We start from the raw sequence: 23139 nt of genomic DNA, 5'->3' as shown, positions 1-23139 counted from the left end.
TTTACATTAGGGATGGGACAATATATCAATATTGTGATATATTGTATTGTTTTGATTGTATTTTATCAATATGTGGCATCAATTTTTTTTTTATTAAAGCATAGGTGAGCTAAACTTCCAAAGACTCGGCCTTAACTTCATTACTCCAGGGAAGAATATTGGTCAGCAAATTCTGTGAAACCTTGTCCAACAACAGTGTCTGACTTCAAAAATCCTCTTCTGGATAAATGGGCAACATTTCCCTTATTTATGCTCCAAAATGAGTGAAAGAGTGAACTTTTGTCCATATATATATATATATATATATATATATATATATATATATAGAATTACACTACTGTTATATCATCGTTATTCTAGGTAATTTATTGTGATAATATTGTATCATGAGATGCACTGTGTTTAAATAAGCCTGGATTATGTTATGACTGTGCTTTCTGACCTCTCTGTCCGTTTCTCTACCCAAGGCTAAAGAAGGAGATCTGGCTGCGATCGTTCAGGTGCTGGACGACCCCTGTCTGACCTCACGAAAGTTACGAGAGTGGAAGCAGAGGAACCATGAGCTCTTCCTGGACATCTGCGAGTTTAGCTCTGCCCCTCTTGAACCGTCCACCGATCCCAATGACCTCTCACCTCTCTCCCCAACACTGTTGATGCACACGCACTCCTTTATAGAGACTCACGTCTGAAACATGCACACACACACACTGTCACATACATACACACACAAACACACACACTTTAATACAGAGAGAAGTATCTTTTGATTCATGCAAACATACTCACCCATTTATTCACTAATGGACAGAGACACATAGCTAGATTTGTGGAGGAAATATCACACACAGACACAAACATGCACACACACATGCAAGATAACATGAATGAAACACTGTGCAATCACTGTGGGACCCCCTTAATCTTTACTGCCCGTCCTTGACCATAACTGACCACTAAGTGAGCCAGTCCACTGTAAAGTAACTCTTAAGGCATTTTGTGAAAGACTCTGCTCTGTGCGGGTGAACACTGGACAAACACATACACACAAATACCAATGGGCACCTCTTCACCAGTCCATCTTAGCTGACTACAACTATAAAGACACCATGCAAAAGAAAAATAAAATCTTTTTTTTTGTTTATTTGTTTTTGTTTATAGTCTTTTCCCTTTTCTTTGTTTAAAAACCCAGTGTTTTTCTATTTACTATAATATTGCATTTTTTTTTTATGAATTTGTTTGTTTGTTTGTTTGTTTATCTCCTTCCCTCAGAATGCTGCAGGAAGAGCGCTCATGTAGCCATGGGCAACGGGCTTCACTCTGTTACCAAGCAACACCGCCCTACTGTGTCAACTCTGTACGACTCTCAGAGCATGCAAGACTGCGTGAACGCGCACGAGAGTGCGAGTGTGTGTGAGCGAGCGAGAGCGCGAGATAGAAAGCGAGAAAGAGAAAGAGAAAGAAAGAATGTGAAAGACTAAATAAGATTAGTATTTCCTGTGCATTGTGATGTAGGAATGGCCGGATCTCGCGGCAGCCAATGACGCGTCTGTAATTTGAATGATACTCGGGATCTTTAGGATATTTAGACTATAGCTAAACTCCTGCATGGTTTAATGATATATTACTATATTACCAAAATGGGCTGATGAAAAGTATGTATATAAGAAAATATCCTTTGCCTAGCTGCATCCTCTGTTGAAAACTGTGAACTTTAATTGTGAATGCAATCTTCTGGCCCTGCAAAGACAGAAGCTTTCTACTTCAATATTTTTTTTTCTAAAAAAAAAAAAACTAAAAGAAAGAAAAAGGAAAAAAAGGAAGACAAACACAAAAAGCTTTGCTTATCTGGTATTCTGACTGTTTTTTTGCTTGGGGTCAGCCCAGCAGCTGACTATTACCTCCTAACCCAGTGGTCACCGACCCTGCATCTGGAGATCTACTTTCTGTCCGATTTTAGCTCCAACCTCTACCCTCGCCTCCTTACCTTCTCATCTTGCCTTCATAAGGGCTTGATTAGCTAACTGTGGGGTTTTACATTCAGTCTGTCCCATGACCATTAGATCTAGGTCTACAGTTTGGCCCATAAATGTCAAAGGTCAAACAATGATAACTTTTGTTAGCGCCCCCACAATGGAATTTTATTATAATATGTTAAAATATTATTAAATATGTTAGAGCTGAGCTAGCACTAGTGCCAGTGAACAAATTTTCTGTTCTAGATTAAATACACACATTTGAAGCTTGTGAAAGACATCATGGGTGTTTAAATATAGATTTACAGCAAGTATTTAGATACAGAGTTGTAGCACAGAGCTAACACTGCTGTTTTTCATCACTAACAGCACACATTTCCACTCATGAACACATTCATATCCGGGCACGTGCAGAGGGGGGGAGGGGGGGAGGGCGGACGTTGATTGAGCACCTGCCCGTTTGCGTCTTAGTGCCATTACTGCCCCCAAAGTGCCCCCCCTTCTCACTTGATATATTCCGCCAGCAACCATCCACAACCCCCCCCTTCCGGTTTTGTAAATCTTTGAGTAAAAAAGGCATTGTTGTTTTATAAAGTACAGACAACAATTGTCGCAAATTCCAAGTAATAATATTGTAATTTAGAGCATTTATTTGCAGAAAATGAAACTCATAATTATTAAGTGGTCTCTCATATTTTCCAGAGCTCTATATTGCCGAACATATTCGCTCACCCATCTAAATCATTAAACTCAGATTCCAATCACTTCCATGGCCACGGCTGTATAATGTGTCTAGGCATGCAGACTGCTTCTACAATCATTAGTGAAAAAAGGGAGCTCAGTGATTTCCAGTGTGGTACTGTGATAGGAAGCAGCACCTGTGCAACAAGTGTAGTCATGAAATATCCCCACTACTAAATACTCCACAGTCAACTGTCAGTTATATTATAACAAAGTGGTAGCGACTGGAAACGAAATCAACTCGCTCTGCCTGTGTAAAATAACAGAGCGGAGTCAGTGGATACTGATGCACATAGTGAGCAGAGATCACCAACTTTCTGCAGATTCAATGACTACAGACTTCCAAACTTGATGTGAATAATAAAGTGTATAGATCCTTAAACACAAAGCAGGTGAACAGATGCTTTTGGCAATATGGTGTTTACAAAAAAAATTACAAAAAGTATGTTTCTATATCAGATGGAAAAAAAGTCCCTGGCATGTTAGTCAATGCAGACACATAGAAAAATAATTAATATGAATTTGAAATGTCAGATTATTCTTTCATTTGCCAGAACTCATCAAGGCCTTAATACATCCAGCACATTTTCAAGGATTCCCTGCTTTAACACACCCATGCAAGGGCTTGTTAATGATCAAATTAGTTGAATTAGGGAACACCATACATTTGCAGGGTAGAGAGTGATGGGACTAGGATTGACGAACCCTGCTCTAATGGTTCCTCTCTGGTTAGATTTGTGTTGGAGATATAACTTGCAGAAAGATAGATCTCCAGGAGGAGGGTTAGTGGCCATCGTCTAAAGCTATGGGTTATATTCAGGTTGGGGATTTTTTCATTCCTTATTGTCTTATGCACTTCCTGTGTCAGAGTTCAAGAATCCTGGCTGAGAATTTTACATCCAGGATCGGGTTCGAAATTCTCGGCTCGCGTTTGTATCTGAGGTTTGGGGACGAGCTTTACAGCAACCCGACAGGTGTATGTTTAACCCTCAGATGTTTGAGTTAATAGTGTAATTTTTATATATTGGTTCATTTTATTCTATTCAGTATGGGCTGGTTTGAGTTATTTTTAGAAGTAGAACACTGATACACATTGATAGTTTGGTGTCAAGTGTTTATTAGAGCATATCGTCTTTGACATACAAACCACAACATGGTTGTGCTGTTCCTTTTTTAATGAACCAAGAGTTGAAAGTAATTATGTAAAAGTGCACCATGCTTGTGTTGCTGCTGCCTGTTGCTACAGTGTCTGAGGGTTAGACACTCCACATGTCGAGCTAACTTGTGGCCTGGAGCTTGGCGTGTTGATTGACAGTGTGTTTTACAGACAGTGTTCACATGTTCTGTTCTATTCTATTCACTTGCATTATTTTCGACTGTGAATAGGACTGTGGTGGGATGTATTTTAATTGAGTAGAATGTAATTATTTTGTAATAGTCTGTAAATTGTACAGCTTACCAGAAACAAACCCCAACACACACATCAATTTGTTTTCTGTTTTCTTTTATAATTCCACTGGTGTGTGTGTGCACGACAGAGAGACGTGTGTCTAGTGTGTGTAAGCATATATCTATGCTTGTGTGAGTGAGTATATCTTTATTTGTATGTGTGCCAGTGTGTGTGTTTGTGTGTCTGTCTGGGCTTCACTGTGGTTTTGGGCGCGTATCGGCTGCCCTATTCCTCGGCGCTGCTGAGCGAAGAACTTTTAAAAATGTACATTATGCTTTGTTTTTTTCTTGACATGTACGTCCCACCCTTCCCTGCTCTCAACAACCAATCATGTCACTCCACTGCAGGCTCTTTTTTTCCTATATATACATATACAAAATATATAAATATATATATATATATATGATAAAGATTGTAAAATGTAAAACTAATAAATTAAGTTCTCTGCACTTATGGGGCTGTGTCGTGATTTAAGTAGGCAAACATTTTAATATCAGGCTGTCTCACGCCCTAATACAAGGAGTATGATGTATATTTTCCCAGGGCTGCTGTCAATATAAACAATATTATAGGCACAATATAATCTACAAGCAGCTTAAAGACTGCTGACACTCAAATACAAAAAAAGTAAAAATACTAAAAACTAAACAAGTAAGTTTTTAGTTTAGACTTAAAAATTGAGAACATTTTCAGGGAGATTATTCCAGTTGAGTTGAGGTGCTTAATAAGAGAAAGCTCTTCCTCCTACAGAGCTCCTCTGAATTCTAGGAACTACTGAGAAAACAGCACCCTGAGATCTAAGTAATCGTGGTGGTTCGTAATAGGAGATGAGGTCTCGTAAATACTCAGGAGCGAGCCTGTGTAGGGCTTTATACGTTAACAGAAGAATTTTATAGTCTTTGCGAAATTTGACTGGAAGCCAGTGCAGTGCTGATGATAGTACTGGACTAATATGGTTAAATTTTCTAGTTTTAGGAAGGACTCTGGCTGCAGCATTTTTAACTAACTGAAGTTTCTTTAGGTTACTGCAGGATCATCCTAAAAGTAGTGCATTACAATAATCTAGCCTTGAGGTAATGAAGGCATGTACTAATACTTCTGCGTCATGCAGGGATAATTCTTAGCCTGGGAATGGTGGATATATAGGAGCATTAAATATTATAAACATGTAGATAAGTGAAGAAGAAATTTTACACTACAGCAATAAAAAGGTTTCTGTGGTATCATTACATAGTGTTGAACCTTTCTGACAAAAAAATGTGTAGCGTTTAGAATGTGTGATTTCTGTAGAGATTGTATAATTCTTGCAAAAAATCTGAAATCTATTAAACCAGTGTAAAAAATGATTAAAAAGACAGAAGAAACATATTAATAGTGTTGTTGTTGTTAATAGTAATATTATTATTATTATTATTATTATTATTATTATTATTATTATTATTATTATTATTATTATTATTATTATTATTATTATTATTATTATTATTATTATTATTATTATTATTATTATTATTATTATTATTATTGTGTGTGTGAATGTTGGGGTCTGGGTTTGTCCCGCTGTGCTCGCCGTACCGCTCACTGGAGGAGGAGGATCAGACATGGCGGTGAAGGTGAGTTGCTCCCCCGAGCGTAGAGCCCAAAACTAAACTCTAACTGACTAATAAATAACTCCACTCTCTAAACTCTACTGCAGAGACCTTCTCCGGTTCACTCTCTTTACAGAAAGCAGTGCTGTGCTGTGCTGTGCATGCACTATTTAGTGAGGGTGCAGGACAGTGTGTGTGTGTGTGTTACAGCTATAATTCAAGCACGGCTTCAGTCTGAACTCCAGTATTCTGGATTAACTGAATCCTTTAAGAGCGTTAACTCGAGCCGCTGCGCTTCAGTCTCACATTCCGAACTGAACATGTGGAGACACGGCCCAGCTCTCTCAGACACTGACCCGACCGAACCGAACCAAACCACTGAACTAGAGGTCTGCGCGGGACTGTTTTTTTAAACCCGCTCCCGCCCGCTCCCGCGTCTTTTTGTCCCGCTCCCGCCCGCTCCCGCAAAAAAATCACTTCTTTTAATCCCGCTCCCGCCCGCCACATACACATTCCCGCCGCTCCCGTCCCGCAGTCCTAATATGAATTGAATTAATTACATTTAGTGCTTCAAATTTACATATGTATTTATTAAAACAGCAATTCAGTTCGCAGTCCAAACACATGCCATCAGGTGCATCAAGAATCCTAGAAGTGGATTAGAAGTGGATCTATATTATATAAAATAATAAATGTAAAAATATATAAAATTAAATTCAATTAGTTTAATTAATATTTGTATTATTATTATTAATAATAATAATAATAATAATAATAACAATAATAACAATAACAATGTTATTGTTATTGTTATTGTTATTATTGTTATTATTATTATTATTATTATTATTATTTTGCACCAGTATAGTAAATGTCGTCCTTTAAATTACACACCCCCCTCCCCCCCCCCCCCCCCTCCTCTGCACACGCCTGCTGGAGATGCTGAAAATGTGTGTGTGTGTGTCCATCCTCCGAGAGATTTTTCTTGTGTTTTTTTGTTGCTTGCATGGGAATCATAGCGTGATTATTATAATTTTCTTAACTATTTATCAATTTGCGGGAGCGGGACCACATGTTAATGTGGTCCCGCTCCCGCATGGCCTGTATTGATTAAATTACCGCTCCCGCCAATAACAATGCAGTTTTGTCCCGCGCCGCAACATATTCTGACGGGTCCCGCGGGACTCCCGCGGGAGTGCAGACCTCTACCACACAGTAGAGGTCTGCGCGGGACTGTTTTTTTAAACCCGCTCCCGCCCGCTCCCGCGTCTTTTTGTCCCGCTCCCGCCCGCTCCCGCAAAAAAATCACTTCTTTTAATCCCGCTCCCGCCCGCCACATACACATTCCCGCCGCTCCCGTCCCGCAGTCCTAATATGAATTGAATTAATTACATTTAGTGCTTCAAATTTACATATGTATTTATTAAAACAGCAATTCAGTTCGCAGTCCAAACACATGCCATCAGGTGCATCAAGAATCCTAGAAGTGGATTAGAAGTGGATCTATATTATATAAAATAATAAATGTAAAAATATATAAAATTAAATTCAATTAGTTTAATTAATATTTGTATTATTATTATTAATAATAATAATAATAATAATAATAACAATAATAACAATAACAATAACAATGTTATTGTTATTGTTATTATTGTTATTATTATTATTATTATTATTATTATTTTGCACCAGTATAGTAAATGTCGTCCTTTAAATTACACACCCCCCTCCCCCCCCCCCCCCCCCCCCTCCTCTGCACACGCCTGCTGGAGATGCTGAAAATGTGTGTGTGTGTGTCCATCCTCCGAGAGATTTTTCTTGTGTTTTTTTGTTGCTTGCATGGGAATCATAGCGTGATTATTATAATTTTCTTAACTATTTATCAATTTGCGGGAGCGGGACCACATGTTAATGTGGTCCCGCTCCCGCATGGCCTGTATTGATTAAATTACCGCTCCCGCCAATAACAATGCAGTTTTGTCCCGCGCCGCAACATATTCTGACGGGTCCCGCGGGTCCCGCGGGACTCCCGCGGGAGTGCAGACCTCTACACTGAACCTCCACACACACTATACTGAACACGTGTAAACCACACCCCCCACCACACAACCACACACTCACTCAGAGGAGCATAACCACAACGCAACAGCATTTAATTCACCTCTACATCTATCAGAGTGAGTTTACATTACACATGATGATTTACAGATAAAACTAAAACCTAAATAGTTACAATAGATGTTTAACTGGCCTACAGACACCATGTAACAAGATTTACTATGAATAATCTCATTGTTTTAAGTACGTAGGGATTTTAAACTTCTTATTGGTGTGAGTTTGTTTTTTGTCATATCAGCTAACTTATGCTGCTTAAAGAAGTACAAATATTTTTGAACTTAAAACAGCATTTTAAAGAAAAAAAGATTTTTAAATTATGTACACATTTCAACCATTATGTAGCTGTTTTCATAAAACATTTAATAAACATTCTGAAAATTCCCTGTCCACCCATTTAAGCAAAGTTAAACATTAGTCACATCTCAACCTTTATATATATTTTTCCCACAGGGCTGAGGACACTGGCTGCATGTTTGTAATTAACAATATTACATTAACTTAATATTCCTCATATCCACCCTGTTCTGGTATAATATCAAGATAATAAAATTAATTGTAAAAAATCAAAAAAGTATCGCTAAAACAGAACAAGGTGACCAATACCAATTCAAAGTGCTTGCAAATCTAAATCAACCATATCAAATGCCAGTTTTTGCTAAAGATGTCCCCCTCATTGTTCCTGTTGCTCATACATGTTGCAAAAGTTAAAAAGAGCCTTTTTTACTTAATATTTGATTTCCATACTTCCATATATAAAACCCATTTTGTTAAATAGTTTTGATTATATAATAAATGATTAATAATATTAGCATGTGTGTATATAAGACAAAGTACTGTAGTTTCACCTGGTAAGTCTTGGTTCCTTTCACAGAATCTTCCTACACTTTGAAAGTTTCTTCCTCTGAGACTTGCTCCTCTCAGTAGTTCTCATGTTGAGTCTTGGCTCTGTTTTCTGGTTCTTGCACATACTTTTAGGGAGGTTCTTTTGAGTGTTATTTTACTGAGTGTGGATTCATCTATGTAGCTCTCTCTCATTCTCTTAGAAAAGCTCATCTAATGCTCTTTGGAAGGTTATATTTTTCAGTCTAAGTTTCTCTAAATTATTATTCCTCATATCCTTATTCAGTTCTTGCTCTTGAGTCTTGGTTCCTCTCAGTAGTGCTTTCTTATTAACTTAGGGAAGTTCTTCTGCTGAGTGTTGGGTCTTCTTGGGGTTCATACTCAGACTTTTAGGGGGTTATTTGTTTATTTTGTGTGTTTCAAGCTTATGCTCATTTAGCACTAGTTCATTTCCCTGTGGTGTGTTGGTTCCTTTTGATTCTTTTTTGTGTGTGAGTCTTGGTTTCTCTCAGGGGTTCTTAATCAAGATTTTATTGTTTTTTCTTTTAGAGTCTTGTTTTCTTCTTTAAGATTTTTTTTTTTAGAGTCTTGGTCCTTCACAGTTGTGTGTCCTTATGCTTCTAAAACAGTTTTCTTGTTAAGTCTTGTTCTTATGAGGTATTTTCCATTTTGAGTTTTGGTTCCTCCCCAATGTCTTTTCTTTTCCTGATTGCCTTGGTGACCCCACAAGTTGGGGAGGTACTTTGGGAATATGTCTGTTTAGGAAAATATTAAGCTAAGTTGAACGAGTCTGTGCATTCGTGGGTGGCTTTGAGAATGGTTCACGGTTGTGTTGTAATAGTTATTATGTATCCAATGAAATGTGTTAAATATGATGTACAATATACACAGCATAAGGGAACAGTGTGTGTGGATGTTAATTTCCAGGTGCTGAAGTTGGCAGCATTTCCTGCTGCTTTGGGACTGGCCTCATTCCGAGTTTACGCCATGACTGAGAAAAAGACAGATGACATGATATCACCACGAGAGGTAATTTTTAGTGGGGTAATGTCTGTTAAACATAATAATGGACAGCTCAGGTTCTGTTCTGTTTTCTGTTTGTTTTGTTTTGTTTTTTTTAATTCTGTCTGTTATTTACCATATTCCCTCTCCAGTTGTCTATCTACAACCCAGAGTCTCCAGTGGCACAGTATGTGGAGGAGCAACCTGGACGCCTGCAGACAGGACTGGGCCGAGTGAGAGTGGGCCTCCAGCCGTACGTAAGAACAGTGCAGGTAAACACACTATAGAATAAACAGTGTTAGTGCTGAATCACTATTGCAAATGCTTTAAATATAAGCTTAGATTAAATATGGGTCTGTGATTCTGGGGTACGTTTCCCAAAAGCGTAGTTGCTAACTACGTTAGCAACTTACATAGTCTGGACGATGCAGCTGCGACGCAGGTGTTTCCCAAAAGCGTAGTTGGAACTATGGAGGTAACCACGTTAGTAACTTGCATAGCGCGAACCTTAGTTAAGCTACTCAGGTGTTTCCCAGAACCGTAGTTCCAGCGAATATTCGCAACTACCGTGGTTCAGCTGCGTCGTTCCAACTACAGCTCTAGACCTGTCGTTAGGAGCTTAGTTCCTGGTTATTAGTGCAGACGATGGACGGTAGGACTCAGAAAGCTGATAAATCACATTAATATTGCTGCACGAGGATTTAAGATGTCAAGTGTACCTATTCTTTTAATGTTTGTGTTAATTACATTAATTGAGCCACTTCACTTTTATCCATGTGCGCCCAGGTAAAATAATAAAATTCAGTCTGTCTTTAACATTTAGCTTTATTTGGCAAACATGAATTCAGTGTAGTGAAAAGAGTGCACTGAAGTGCTCTTTAGCTAAAATGTATTTTACAGTCTTGGAAAGATGTATGTCAATTATTCAAGCAGGCATCTCTTGAGTAAAGATAACTTGTGCTGTGCACATTTATGAAATAGTTAATAATTATTTTTTTAAACCCACTGTGCTATATGCACTCTGTGAATAAGGCTATTAAACTGTCACTGGGGTAATACTCTAAAATGGCTTTAACGTAAACACCTGTACCCTAAGGACCTTTGAGGGTATATTTGCATTGTTTGTACCCAGTGAAACAAATATATCCATACAGTAGGCAAGAAGGTGTCTTTTAATAATATATTCATAACAAGAAAAAAACTAAGTAAAAAGTGTCTTAAAATAAATAGACACATGTAATAAACAGGTGTTTTGAATTACCTAATTATCCTCTGGAGGTAACAGGACCAGACAGAGTGTGAATAAAGAAAATGTATTATTTAGCCAATACAACGTGTGTGTTTCTAGGCCTATACAAATGTTATCAATTAGTATTTGTTAAATAATATATTACAGGAAATACGTAGAAATATGTAGGCTACATTAATATATATGTAAAAAATAATAACATTAATTGCCATTATGAAAAAAAACATTAAGAGAATAAAACCACGACTGGGATTCGAACTAGGTTTCCATCCGGTGTTCTGTCGAGTTTTGCTACCCTGTCAAACCGTACTACCCTAGTGCATATTTAATTTTTAAATATAAAATTGCTAGAAAAAGCCCCATATTTAAACATGCTTTCGGTAGATTATTTGGAAAGCCTGAATCAAAATATCAGGAGACAGTTTAGGGTTATTAGGGGTGATTATAAACCTTATGTTTTTTATTATTGCTAACTTATTATTACTTTCATTATCATCAGCTGTCATTTACGCATTTGTAATACTCAGAAATAATGACAAGGGGTTTCTGGTTGTTTAATGCACCCAAAAAGAACAGAATTACCATAAAAAAAACAATAAATAAATAAAAAATGTTTCCACGCTTGGGCGCTGGTGTTGAGAAGCACATCTCGATCGGTTGCACAATTCGACAGAACACCGCGCGCTGCACCGTCGTAGGCGCTCTGCTGAACCACTGAGTAACACACATTTCTCAGGTCTCATATTAATAAGACTCATTCAGAATGGTGATTATTTTATTTAAAAAAAAAATTGCAATAGCAAATATGTGTATGTTTTTTTTAAGTAACACTGTCTGTTACAAATAATAATTAATATATAGCAATTATTGTGTACATTTTACTTGCAGTTCATTGTTATTTTATCAATAGTATTGTTGTCCGTTATGTTCTGGTGATAATTACAATATAAATAGCCTAAATGATACATTAGAAACATATTTTTGGCATAATATTTTAAAGATTGTGAGTTTTGCACGTTTTCTGCTGGGAAAGTCTGGCCGAACACATCTGGAAACACCTTAGTTAAGACCACAGTAGTTCAAACCAACATAGTTTAGACCTCTGTGGTACCAACAAAGTACGATGGTTTCGGGAAACGGTCGTACTTCAGATGTTAGTTAGTTTAACGATGCATCGTACCACGTTAGTTCAATGCTAGGCTCCGTCGTTGTACAGGAAACGCACCCCAGATATGTTATTTGTTGCTTTTTTGCTTTTCTTCTGAAGTGCTGCAGAATCATTGAAGCTAATCTCTTTCTTTAACAGAATGGTTGTACGTCAGTCAAAATTGGAGTCACATCTTTATACCAGTCTGGGCAAGGTGAGATTTTTACTTTATTTCGCAATATACTGTATCGTATCAATATTTCCCATCAAATATAGACATTTTTATTTAAACATTGGTAATTTAAATTTTCTAAGACTTACCCGCCCAATTTGACTCACTAAAGTTCTGCTCCATTACTCCACGTGTTGGTGCTAATCAAATGAATAGGGTTAAAATGCAGTAAAGTTTATTGGTTGCTTTCAAATCAATAATTAGATTTTTAAGTACAGTATATGGTAGTTTCAAACTAGATACATTAAGTTGTATTTGAATGTGGTAAACATGAGCCTCTGGGTTTCTTTTGGGACCGATTTAGTGAAGTGGAATGAAAATGAACCTGTAACAACCGGATATGAATGAATCTTTGAATTATTCTGGTATGTTGGGATGGGAACACAAGATCAGAAACACTCATCCTGCAGGTTTTTTTTATTTAGCTATTGTTCAGTTTCTGAGCCCTGCTGTTGACCCTTAATGTTTTGGCTGTCAGACATGTATGAGTTCCTGAGAGACCCGCCCCCTGGATTTCTCCCGAGAGTTGGTGTCATCACTGTGTCTGGCTTGGCGGGCCTCATCCTGGCACGCAAGGGTAAGACATGACCCTTAAAGGGCTCTAATACAGAAATTTTAGCAAATGAGTGTAAAGAAAATATGTTTAAAGCAACATTAGGATACATGTTTACAATGAAATAAAAGTTAAACAATATCATGTTTATAATACATCTAAAATGTAATTTTCTCTATCAGCTCACTTCAGGTTTAACATGCCTCTAACTGCACTATGTAACTTTTATAAAAGAGGGAATTGTTACAATATAGTGTTACTGCATAACTTGAGCCATATTTGTGTATAATCTAATGTTTGCTTGTGTTTTCAGGCTCTCGGGTAAAGAGAATAGGCTTTCCTCTGGCTTTGACTACAGTTGGTGCTGCCATGTGTTACCCTAGAGAAACAGTGGGAATTTTAAAAGTATGTGCATTACTAAAAAACAGATTAAAAAAAGGCAATAATGGCATTACTCCATGCAAAATGTGCAGCACAATGTCCTGTTCCATTATTAAAGTCTAAATTAATGTTAATAATATTGAGCTCAGGAATAAATTCTGACTACACCAAGCAGATATTTAATGCTATTTGGTAAAATATAGGGAACACACAATGGAAAGGTTTAAGAAATGTGACTGTAATGATGAGACAAAAAAGTAAATAAACAGGCCTAAAAACTGCAAGATTCCACTGAATCTGTGCCTCTTTATTTATTTATCTCTCCTCACTTTATATCTGATCTGAGTCTCTCCCAAAGTCTTTCTCTAATAATAGGCTCTGAAATCTTTCCCCAGAGACTCACATTCACTGTTGAATTTGTCATAGTCATTTAGACAGACTTTCAGCACAACAATGTAAAACTTTTTATGAATCTATTCCAGCACTCTTTGATCTAGTTTTCTTTCATTTTTTCTTTTTCTCTTTCTTTTCTAGTTGACTGGAAAGAAGGTGTACTCTGCCAGCTCATTAGTTGCCTCAGTGATTAAATCCAAACCCAAAGAAGATGTTGTCACTCAGCTGGGCTTGGAGGTAAACCATGATTGTGTACATTTGTAAATTAGTGAATTTATTTTGATTTATCTCTCAAAAAGTTTGTATTATAGATGTATGGTGATAAAGTTTCGTTTGTCAGGAACTATTTTAAACACTATCCTCTGCTATGTTTGAGATTCTCTACTAGGTTGCATCACTATAATTGCTAATCTGGGGCCAGACTGATGTTTATTGCACTTTGTAATTGATTTTCTCATAATGGTTTATTGCTTTACTGGGCCACACTGTCATTGCAACTTGGCAGTGACTCATAGACAGCTCTTGGACCAATCAGAGCCAAATGTCTGGTTAAGGTTGACCTTCTGGTTCTATTAAGGTCACTATTTCAGTCATCAGTTTTTGTTGTTTTCTTGTAGACTTGCAATTAATGCACTTGAAACGTGCCTGTTCATTTCTCTAGGACTGAACAGCCAGTAATGTAAAATTATATGTTGATTTTCAGCAGAGAAAAAACATACAAAAATATGAAACATGTTAAGCAAATATTCTAACACAAAAACATTGTTATCCCAGTGTAGAGGTCTACATGCACATAAAATGGAAGCCTGAATATAATATTTTCCAATGACCAAAACTGATTAGGCCAGGATATTATTACTTAATATGAAAGCTGTATATGAACTTACGCCAAACACCTACATAGTCAGAGAGAGAGGTACTGACAGGAGAGAGTAAGAGAGTTTATGCAAGAAAGCTAAAGTTTGGGAAAGCATGTGAAATAAATGAAGGCACAATACTTAAAATGAATCAAACCCAGTACATAAAAAAATCACTCAAAATAGACAAAAGCCAAGCCTGAGCTGATGGACCAATATTCAAGGATTCAAGGAGATTTTATTTTCATTCACATCACATGTGGTACATGAGGTGGAACGAAATTGTGATCTCACGATCCAGTTTACACCCAAGAGCTGTTAAAATAGATATATAGATAAAATAAGATAAATTAAAAGAATACAATAAAAATAGAATATACAAAATAGATCAAGATAAATAATACCCCCCCAAAAAAACAAAACCTTGCCCAAAACCTTTTCCAGGAGCCATCAGTTTTTGAGCCAAGTAGCAGGATTCTAGTCATAGTCAAAATTCTATTTAAATTATTCAGTAATTTCAATTATTTGCTTATGAAGCAACAAGTATGCTGAGTTGGGCCCAATCTCCTTTCACTTTTTGGCCCTACCACTTAGCCCTACCCCTCTGTTTTGCATGTTCACACCTAGAGGTAAGGTTTCCAAATTGTTCTTCAGTAAGATGGAGAGGAGGAATAAGTTTTCGGGCAACATGGCCCATTGACAACATTGAGATTTTCAGAGGCTCACTCAAGGCAGAGGCCTATGAGAACCTTTGACAAGAGGGCGGCACAAGCAAACAAAGAAACCTACAAAGTTCAAAACTTTAGGCTCAGCCCTGAATAGTGGTGTTCTTGTTCTAAGTAAGTAAATACCTTGGAGTAAAGTAATTTTTTTTATGTTTAATTTCTTTTTAGCCTGTTACTTCAAGCTCGAAAGAAGTTCATGAACCTGAGCCAACAGAAGCCATCACAAGGGAAGCAATTTCCCCAGTAGCCCCAATAGCAGAATTTGCTACTGAGCTTGAGGACACTATTGAAAATGTTATTGAGGGCCAGCCTGCTGATGAAGTTACATCAGTTGCAGAAGTTACCCCACTGTCTGATGACATCCCACAAGAAGGTAACACTGTATCAGAGATTCTTCCAGATGTTGCCCCAGTAGAAGATTCTTCAATAGCTGTCATTGCTGTTGCACAAGAAGAGGCCATTCCAGTAGAGGAAATCCCCAATTCAGAGAAAGTCACAGTTCCAGAGGTTTCTGCCACTGCTTCTCTGTCTGACGTTACTTTATCAGAGGTGAGAGAAGACCTGGCAGTTGTAGAGGTTGCCCCAGTACCTGATGTTACCCTGGAACCTGTCACCCCTGTGGGGGAAGGTGCACCAGTAGAGGATACTCTAGTTCTGGAAGTTAAGGTAGTACCTGATGTTGCCCCAGAAGAGGTCCCTCCTGTCTCCGAAGCTCCACCAACAGATGTTATTGAGATTTCTGCAGCAGCAGATGCTTCACCTCCAGATCTTATTCCAAAAGCAGTTGCTACTGTTTCACAGGTTGAGGCTGCTTCAGCGCCTACTCTCACTTTAGAAACGTCTCCTGAAGTTGACGGGACCCTTCTGAACCCTAATGTGGCTTCAGAGGAGATGAATCAAGCTGCAGCTGAACTAGTGTTAGAGGTTGCCTCTGAAGAAGTTGCCCCAGCTGTAGATACTTCAGCAGTTGATGAAGTGTTGTCTTCATCTGCACCACTGTTGGCTGAACCAGCCCTGGAGGCAGCACCTGAACAAGATTCTGAAACTGAAGCTTGTCATGAACCTACACATGTGGCTGAGTTTGCTCCTGTTTTTGAGGGCTCTAAACCTGCTGCAGAAGTTGCTGAAGTTGCCCTAGAGGCTTTAGATCCTGCCGTATCTGAGCTGGCACCAATAGAAACAGAAACCACACCAGCAGTCTCTCTGCCAGCTGAAGAGCACCCTACATTTTCTCTGTCAGAACTGAAGAATCCTGAAGAAGAGGATGTTTCTCTTTCTCCCCCTCCTGCCGACAGTGCAGATACAGCCCCTGCTTTAGAGGAAAACATTGCACTACCTTCTGCTCTGCCTCCAACTGATAAAGAAACCACACTCTGTCCTTCAACCACAGAAAAGATTGTATCTGTTCCTCCTCCAGTCATAGATCAGCCCACACTAATTGCTGCTACTGTACAACAGACCACATCCTCCACACCTGCTGCAGAGAACACACCCACTGCACTTGCTGAAGGTCAGACTACACCCCCCTCATTTGCCACCGAAGACACCACATCACCTCTTTCAGATGTAGGTGAAGCCAAATCACCTCCACCTACTGAAGAGGAGACTACTTCCCTTGCTGCTGCAGAACCGATTTCAGCTTTAAATCCAGACTCTGTAAAAGGTGAGTACAGGTGGTTATTGTGGAGCAGCAGCTGAATGTTATGTGAAATGTTAATTTAATGCTTTTCTAATACTAATTATTCATAGTAGAACCGACACACAAAAGTTTAAATTAAATGCAAAATCTCACTTGCAACAGGTGTGTTATGTGCACAAAATGAACAAAAGTATCTTTGCAAAAAGACAATTCTTAATTGGTCATGTGAGCTTCATACAGAATGCACTCTTTCCCAGTTAAGATAAAAAAATAGCACTAATTGATGCCTTTGGGAAATGGTACAGGGTAAATTACTTTGTACTGCATGAGGATGTTTTGCCACTAGAGGGCTCCCAGATATAAGAATTCAGAAGCATCCAATCTTACATTCTGTAGGACCAGAAACACACCTTATTTCACTTGGTTAATTAACTGGTCAGTCTTCAAAAAACTGATGACATTTTCTAGTTGGCTGGAATGAAAAAATGCATCCACGCTGGTCCTAGCAACTGCACAACTAGTAATTCTTACCAGCCAAATAGTGTTTTAAAAAAGTAATGAATTGGTTTACTAGTCGTAACTTGTTTAATCATACTAAGTCTTAAAGCAAAAGAAAACCTTTTTTTGTGTCTGTGCTGTTAAATGACAATGGCAGTGAATTAATCTTTTTTTTAATTAACAGCCAAACACAGGCTTTAAATTAAATCTCCAGATGCTGCACCTTTAAAGTAAGAAAAGAAAAATACATTTACAAATTGATACATATGCAAAGGACTAGGGGTGTGACGAGACACTAATCTCAGGAGACGAGACGAGACGAGACACGATACTGGGTTCACGAAAACGAGACGAGATTTAAAAATAAAATTTTAAAGAAAATGTCAAAAATGAAAAATGGCTTGAAAACTAGAGTTTTATTTGACGAAATCATATAACGCACAATTAATAGACTGGTTTCTCTCACACATTGATTTTATAGGAAATAGAAATAAAAATAGGTAAAAAATTAAAATAAAACTTTTCTAGGTCTTATATAGTGCAAACAATAAGTGCAAACTACAACCAGTCATATTAAGCTCATGGTTTGTGTTTTTTTCTCCTAAATCTCTTGTAATTTAACTATTCATAACCATAACCAGTCATATTAAGACTATGCTTGAAGTGCAAACAGAGACAGAACATTTTTTTAAATACAGTACAGAGCTAAGGGTTTAGTACACCTGTCTATGAAACAGTCACGTGTAGGATTTACTTACAGTATTTACATATGGTTTGTGTCTTGTTGGTCACTCTGATACTGTTTATTGTTTCCACTGGAAAACCAAAATGCAGCCAGATATACAACTTAAAAGTAGCAGAAGCATCTTCTATGCCAGGAGTATTTAATTAGAATTCAGTATGGTCCAGTTCTCGTTTTTCCGCCTGTTTTCGGGCTCCCTAACTCCTCATAAAGGTGTTTTTTCACGACCGTGACGCTGACAACACGGGTTGGATTCCGCGTGAGGAGCGGTGTGTTTATTTTATTTTTTTTTCCTTACTGCGTCTGCACAGATCTGATTGACTGAAGAGAGCGTTTGGTGATCTTACACCACACGTGATTGGTCTGTGATTTACTGCGCCGCAAAGCACGTATACAATTAAATCCTTCTCAGTAGGTTTGGGTCCGCATCGGACAACGTTTGAGTCCGCCCATTAGTGACCTCTGTTCTATGCAAATGCCAGAATTTTCCTCTTCTGCTGAGGGCTGCTCTCACTGCCCAGCCACCCGTTGTATCGCTACTGGGTTGCCAGTTCTCTCTTAAAAAGTCCACACTAAACTATTATTTTTCTTCCCACGAGACAGGTTTAAGCTTGATGAGAAATATTGTCACGTTTTAATCTCGCGAGATCTCGTCACACCCCTACAAAGGACCTTACGTTACATAGAAATACATGGAATGGAAAGTTTCTCATGATTTCTCAAGATTAAGAATACTGTATACATGGTGATAATAAGATTGTGTAGTTTGGCTTAAAGAAATTAATTGCTGCTGTTTTCCCCCTTCATACTAGTGGATTAGTACACAATAGTTTTTAGTTTGTGGGTCCTGGAAACCTCTGCTTGCACTAAAAGACAAGGTTGAAGGCCTATAAAGTCGATCCAATTAACATGTGTATATATATATTAGTTTAAGTATAAATTGGAGCAGGGAAAACAAAACACTAATATATACAGTAAAGGCCACTGAACCGGCCATTCTCACTGAAGACATCAAATCTATGAATAAACACGTGGAGTTATGTACTTAACCAAAAAAGTGAAATTACAAAAAAAAAAAAAAAATATATATATATATATATATATTCTAGTTTCTTTAAAATAGCCACACTTTGCTCTGATTACTGCTTTGCACACTCTTGGCATTCTCTCAGTGCGCTTCAAGAGGTAATCACCTGAAATGGTTTTCCAACAGTCTTGAAGGAGTTCCCAGAGGTGTTTAGCACTTGTTGGCTCTTTTGCCTTCACTCTGTGTCACAGCTCACCCTAAACCATCTGGAATGGGTTCAGGTCCAGTGACTGTGGGGGCCAGGTCATTTTTTGTTAAGTACAAAACTCCACGTGTGTTCATTCATAGTTTTGATGCCTTCAGTGAGAATGTACAATGTAAATAGTCATGAAAATAAAGAAAATGCATTGAATGGTGTGTCTAAACTTTTGGCCTGTACTGTACACTGCCTGGCCAAAAAAAGTGGCCACCTGCATTTAACTAAGTAAATGATGTGGGGTTGCTGCAGTTGTTCAGGTCTAGGTCCAGCAACAGTATGTGCTGAAAGAATAAGGTCAGAACCTGACCTCAACCTGAATATACTGAATATAGACCAGCTTATTCCATCAATGGGTTTTTCTTTCCTGATGATATGTTCATATTCCAAGATAACAATGCCAGGATTCGTGGGGCTGGAATTGTAAAAGAGTGATTCAGGGAGCATGAGATCATCATTTTCACACATGGATTTTTTTAAGAATCTTTGGGATTTTCTGGAGAAGAATTTGTGCAGTGGTCAGACTCTACCATCATCAATGCCGCAAGATCTTGGTGAAGCGTTAATGCAACACTAGATTGAAATAAATCTTGTGGCATTGCAAAAGCTAATTGAAACAATTCCACAGTGAGTGTGTGCAGCAATCAAAGCTAAAAGTGGTCCAACGAAATATAAGAGTGCACTCTTTTTGTTGGTGGCAACTTTAATTTGTCCAGGCAGTGTCTGTGCACCTTAAGACCAGGATTTAGAACCACCTCTGTATACAACTTCATGAAGGATTTTGAGAAACAGAATATGTATTCATTTCTCTGTTTCTCTGTAATTTTTGTTTCTTCCAGTGAAACCACGGTTTGTTCCTGACCCATCCTTGGTGGACCACGGGCAGGCTCACCCTGAAGATGCTGACATGTACAGCACTCGTGGATAATTAGCTTAACAAACAGCCGAAAAACTGGAAGGTGGAAGAGACCTTTAAAGGAGAAGACAAAAAGGATGGTGGTGGATGGAACAAAAGAGCAGTGTCAGTAGTTCAGAACAGGGTTTTTTGGTAATGGTTTAAAATGAATCGTGAGATGTTTTGTGGGAAATAACCATTAACCTACATACGCGCACACACACACACACGTTTATATCCAGATTATTTATTCCAGCTTTTCTCAATGTTACATTACAGAGTCAACTGTTTACATGCATACATATACACACCACATACCTTTCACAAAAGAAATGGAAAACACTTTTCCTGGTATAACTAGAATAGACTACCTCTTTATGACTTCATATTTTAGAAGTTTCTTTTTAGATCTGAAAAATATAATTTTTTAAACTTTCCAATAATGTATCTCTATATTTACATCTCTGAGCCATTTTTTGTCTGTAGCTAAAAGCTAGTGTCATTATATACTGTGAAATGATTACATGTAAAATTGTAAATCTGAACCTTAAAGCCAAAACATTTTTTACAGAATATTAGAAGTTACACAATTAAAATTTTTGAAATATAGCTGAGCCATTATGCCTTACCACCCTGGTGTCTTATTATTATTATTATTATTATTATTATCATTATTATTATTATTATTATAAGTAGTAGTAGTAGTAGGTAGTTGTCTTATTATTATTATTATTATTATTATTATTATTATTATTATTATTATTATTACAATTATGCAATTATTCAATTGAGATGATTCATTTTTCTCTAAAAGCCTGCACGTTATTAAGATCATATTTGCAATAATTGCACATGTATGTTCCATCTGGATGGCTGCAGTGTCAGGTTATCATGTGATATTGTGTGTCTTCTTCATCTGTAAGCTGTAAAACAGATTCCTCCAGTAACACTGAGGTGCAAAATGCTGTGACCATACTATGAAATGCTATAAACAATCAAATTACATTGTGCAGTAACTGTAGTGATTGTGCTTTATTGGCTTTTTTATTCTGTAGCTTTGTTTACCATTGACATTAAAGCTAAAGCTAAAATGCTTAAAATGATGAGAGTTTGACAATTTTCAGATTTACACTACTGCCGAAAAGTTTGGATTTACATTTTTTTCTGTATTGTTATGATGGAACATAAGTGGTAATGTTAGACCTGTTTATAATGAGTATAGTAAGTTATGCATTTTAGAGTATTTATATAAAACATTTCTTGTTTTAATGTGTTTAAAAGTTATGTGTATCCCAAATAGTAATTATACAGTGCTTGCAGCAGTGATATCTCGAAGCAGATAAATTCCCCAAAAAATTAAAGATAAATATACACATATACACTTGTTATTATATATAAATAATAATCAATATTTGCATAAAGTGTTATTCCAAACTTTTGAACAATCCAATTTAACAGGTTAAACTCTGCATTTAAGGGGCATTTTTATGGAGCTAAATTAGTGCCAAAACTACGCAAATAAAGAAAACGTATTCTGTAAATATGATACTACTTGCAAACAAACACAACACGTTTTACAAATACAAAACTCGACTATCTAACACACACGGTGTGTTTTACAAACACAAAACCTGATGGTTGTAAATATATACGTAAACTTCAAACAAATACACAGCTGTTTTCTAATACATTGCTCTTTACAAACAAATATTACACATTTTACAAATGCAAAAAGCAATAAACAACAAGTAGAACATGATTTTCAAACATTACCGTGTCATGATTCACGAACACGCACAGCCCATTTGTAAATCACGTGACTTTTGGCACACTTTTAGCAGTCGCAAACTCGTGTTGAGATTTTCTCACAAATACACCCCAACTCTACAAATGCATCGCTCCAGAACAGCAGGTGGCGCTGAGGGACACTTCACAAGCTGTGGCTGCACAGCAAAGCACGCCCCGCTTCCAGCGCTCCCCAGTGCATTAATTTACACTGATTAAGGTGTTTAATACATCTATAATAATCACAATAATCACATTTTATACCCGATTTATACACGGTTTGGTTTGTTACAGACAGCAGAGATGTAATTATGATATAGGACGCTGTTACACATTACAAATATGAGCTTTCATGCTGAAATACTTTATATTATGCTCTTTAACAAAGAAAGAAAAAAATATTAATTGGTGTTTAAATTAATTAGATAGATAGATGTGTATTTGTGAGAAAATCTCAACACGAGTTTGCGACTGCTAAAAGTGTGCCAAAAGTCACGTGATTTACAAATGGGCTGTGCGTGTTCGTGAATCATGACACGGTAATGTTTGAAAATCATGTTCTACTTGTTGTTTATTGCTTTTTGCATTTGTAAAACGTGTAATATTTGTTTGTAAAGAGCAATGTATTAGAAAACAGCTGTGTATTTGTTTGAAGTTTACGTATATATTTACAACCATCAGGTTTTGTGTTTGTAAAACACACCGTGTGTGTTAGATAGTCGAGTTTTGTATTTGTAAAACGTGTTGTGTTTGTTTGCAAGTAGTATCATATTTACAGAATACGTTTTCTTTATTTGCGTAGTTTTGGCACTAATTTAGCTCCATACATTTTCCCAGACAATGATTAAGCCTAGTAATAGACAATATATATATATATATATATATATATATATATATATATATATATATATATTATCAAAATGCTGTTAGACTAGGTTTATTCCCTGTGTGGGAAAAATGCCCCTAAATGTGTACTCATAGATAGATAGATAGATAGATAGATAGATAGATAGATAGATAGATAGATAGATAGATAGATAGATA

General features: G+C 37.2%; 2 protein-coding genes across 2 annotated transcripts in view; both read left to right on the top strand.

Moving 5' to 3' along the window:
- The window catches only part of si:ch211-26b3.4 (connector enhancer of kinase suppressor of ras 2), a 48202-nt gene extending 43589 nt beyond the window's left edge, over positions 1 to 4613 (top strand). Inside the window, exon 23 of the mRNA XM_022680848.2 lies at positions 468 to 4613. Coding sequence (XP_022536569.1) covers positions 468 to 689 — 222 coding nt within the window. The 3' untranslated portion in view covers positions 690 to 4613. The remainder of the gene's footprint in view (positions 1 to 467) is intronic.
- A 1098-nt stretch (positions 4614 to 5711) lies between these two features.
- Positions 5712 to 21413, top strand: apool (apolipoprotein O-like). The gene is made up of 9 exons (XM_049476487.1): positions 5712 to 5777; positions 9642 to 9743; positions 9869 to 9988; positions 12272 to 12326; positions 12823 to 12921; positions 13211 to 13302; positions 13813 to 13908; positions 15422 to 16916; positions 20255 to 21413. The coding sequence occupies exons 1-9, from the start codon at positions 5766 to 5768 to the stop codon at positions 20341 to 20343; spliced, it is 2160 nt and encodes a 719-aa protein (XP_049332444.1). The 5' UTR covers positions 5712 to 5765; the 3' UTR covers positions 20344 to 21413.
- The last annotated feature ends 1726 nt before the right edge of the window (positions 21414 to 23139 follow it).

The sequence above is a fragment of the Astyanax mexicanus genome, chromosome 1 (assembly GCF_023375975.1).
Source record: "Astyanax mexicanus isolate ESR-SI-001 chromosome 1, AstMex3_surface, whole genome shotgun sequence".
Taxonomy (NCBI): Eukaryota; Metazoa; Chordata; class Actinopteri; order Characiformes; family Acestrorhamphidae; genus Astyanax; species Astyanax mexicanus.
Note: the sequence above shows the minus strand (reverse complement) of the source record. Positions and strands in the feature narration are given on the sequence as shown.

Coding starts and splice junctions, on each gene's coding strand:
- apool (XM_049476487.1), top strand. Junction 9,989..12,271: donor CGTACGTAAGAACAGTGCAG/GTAAACACACTA, acceptor TTTCTTTAACAG/AATGGTTGTACGTCAGTCAA. Junction 12,922..13,210: donor CCTCATCCTGGCACGCAAGG/GTAAGACATGAC, acceptor TTGTGTTTTCAG/GCTCTCGGGTAAAGAGAATA.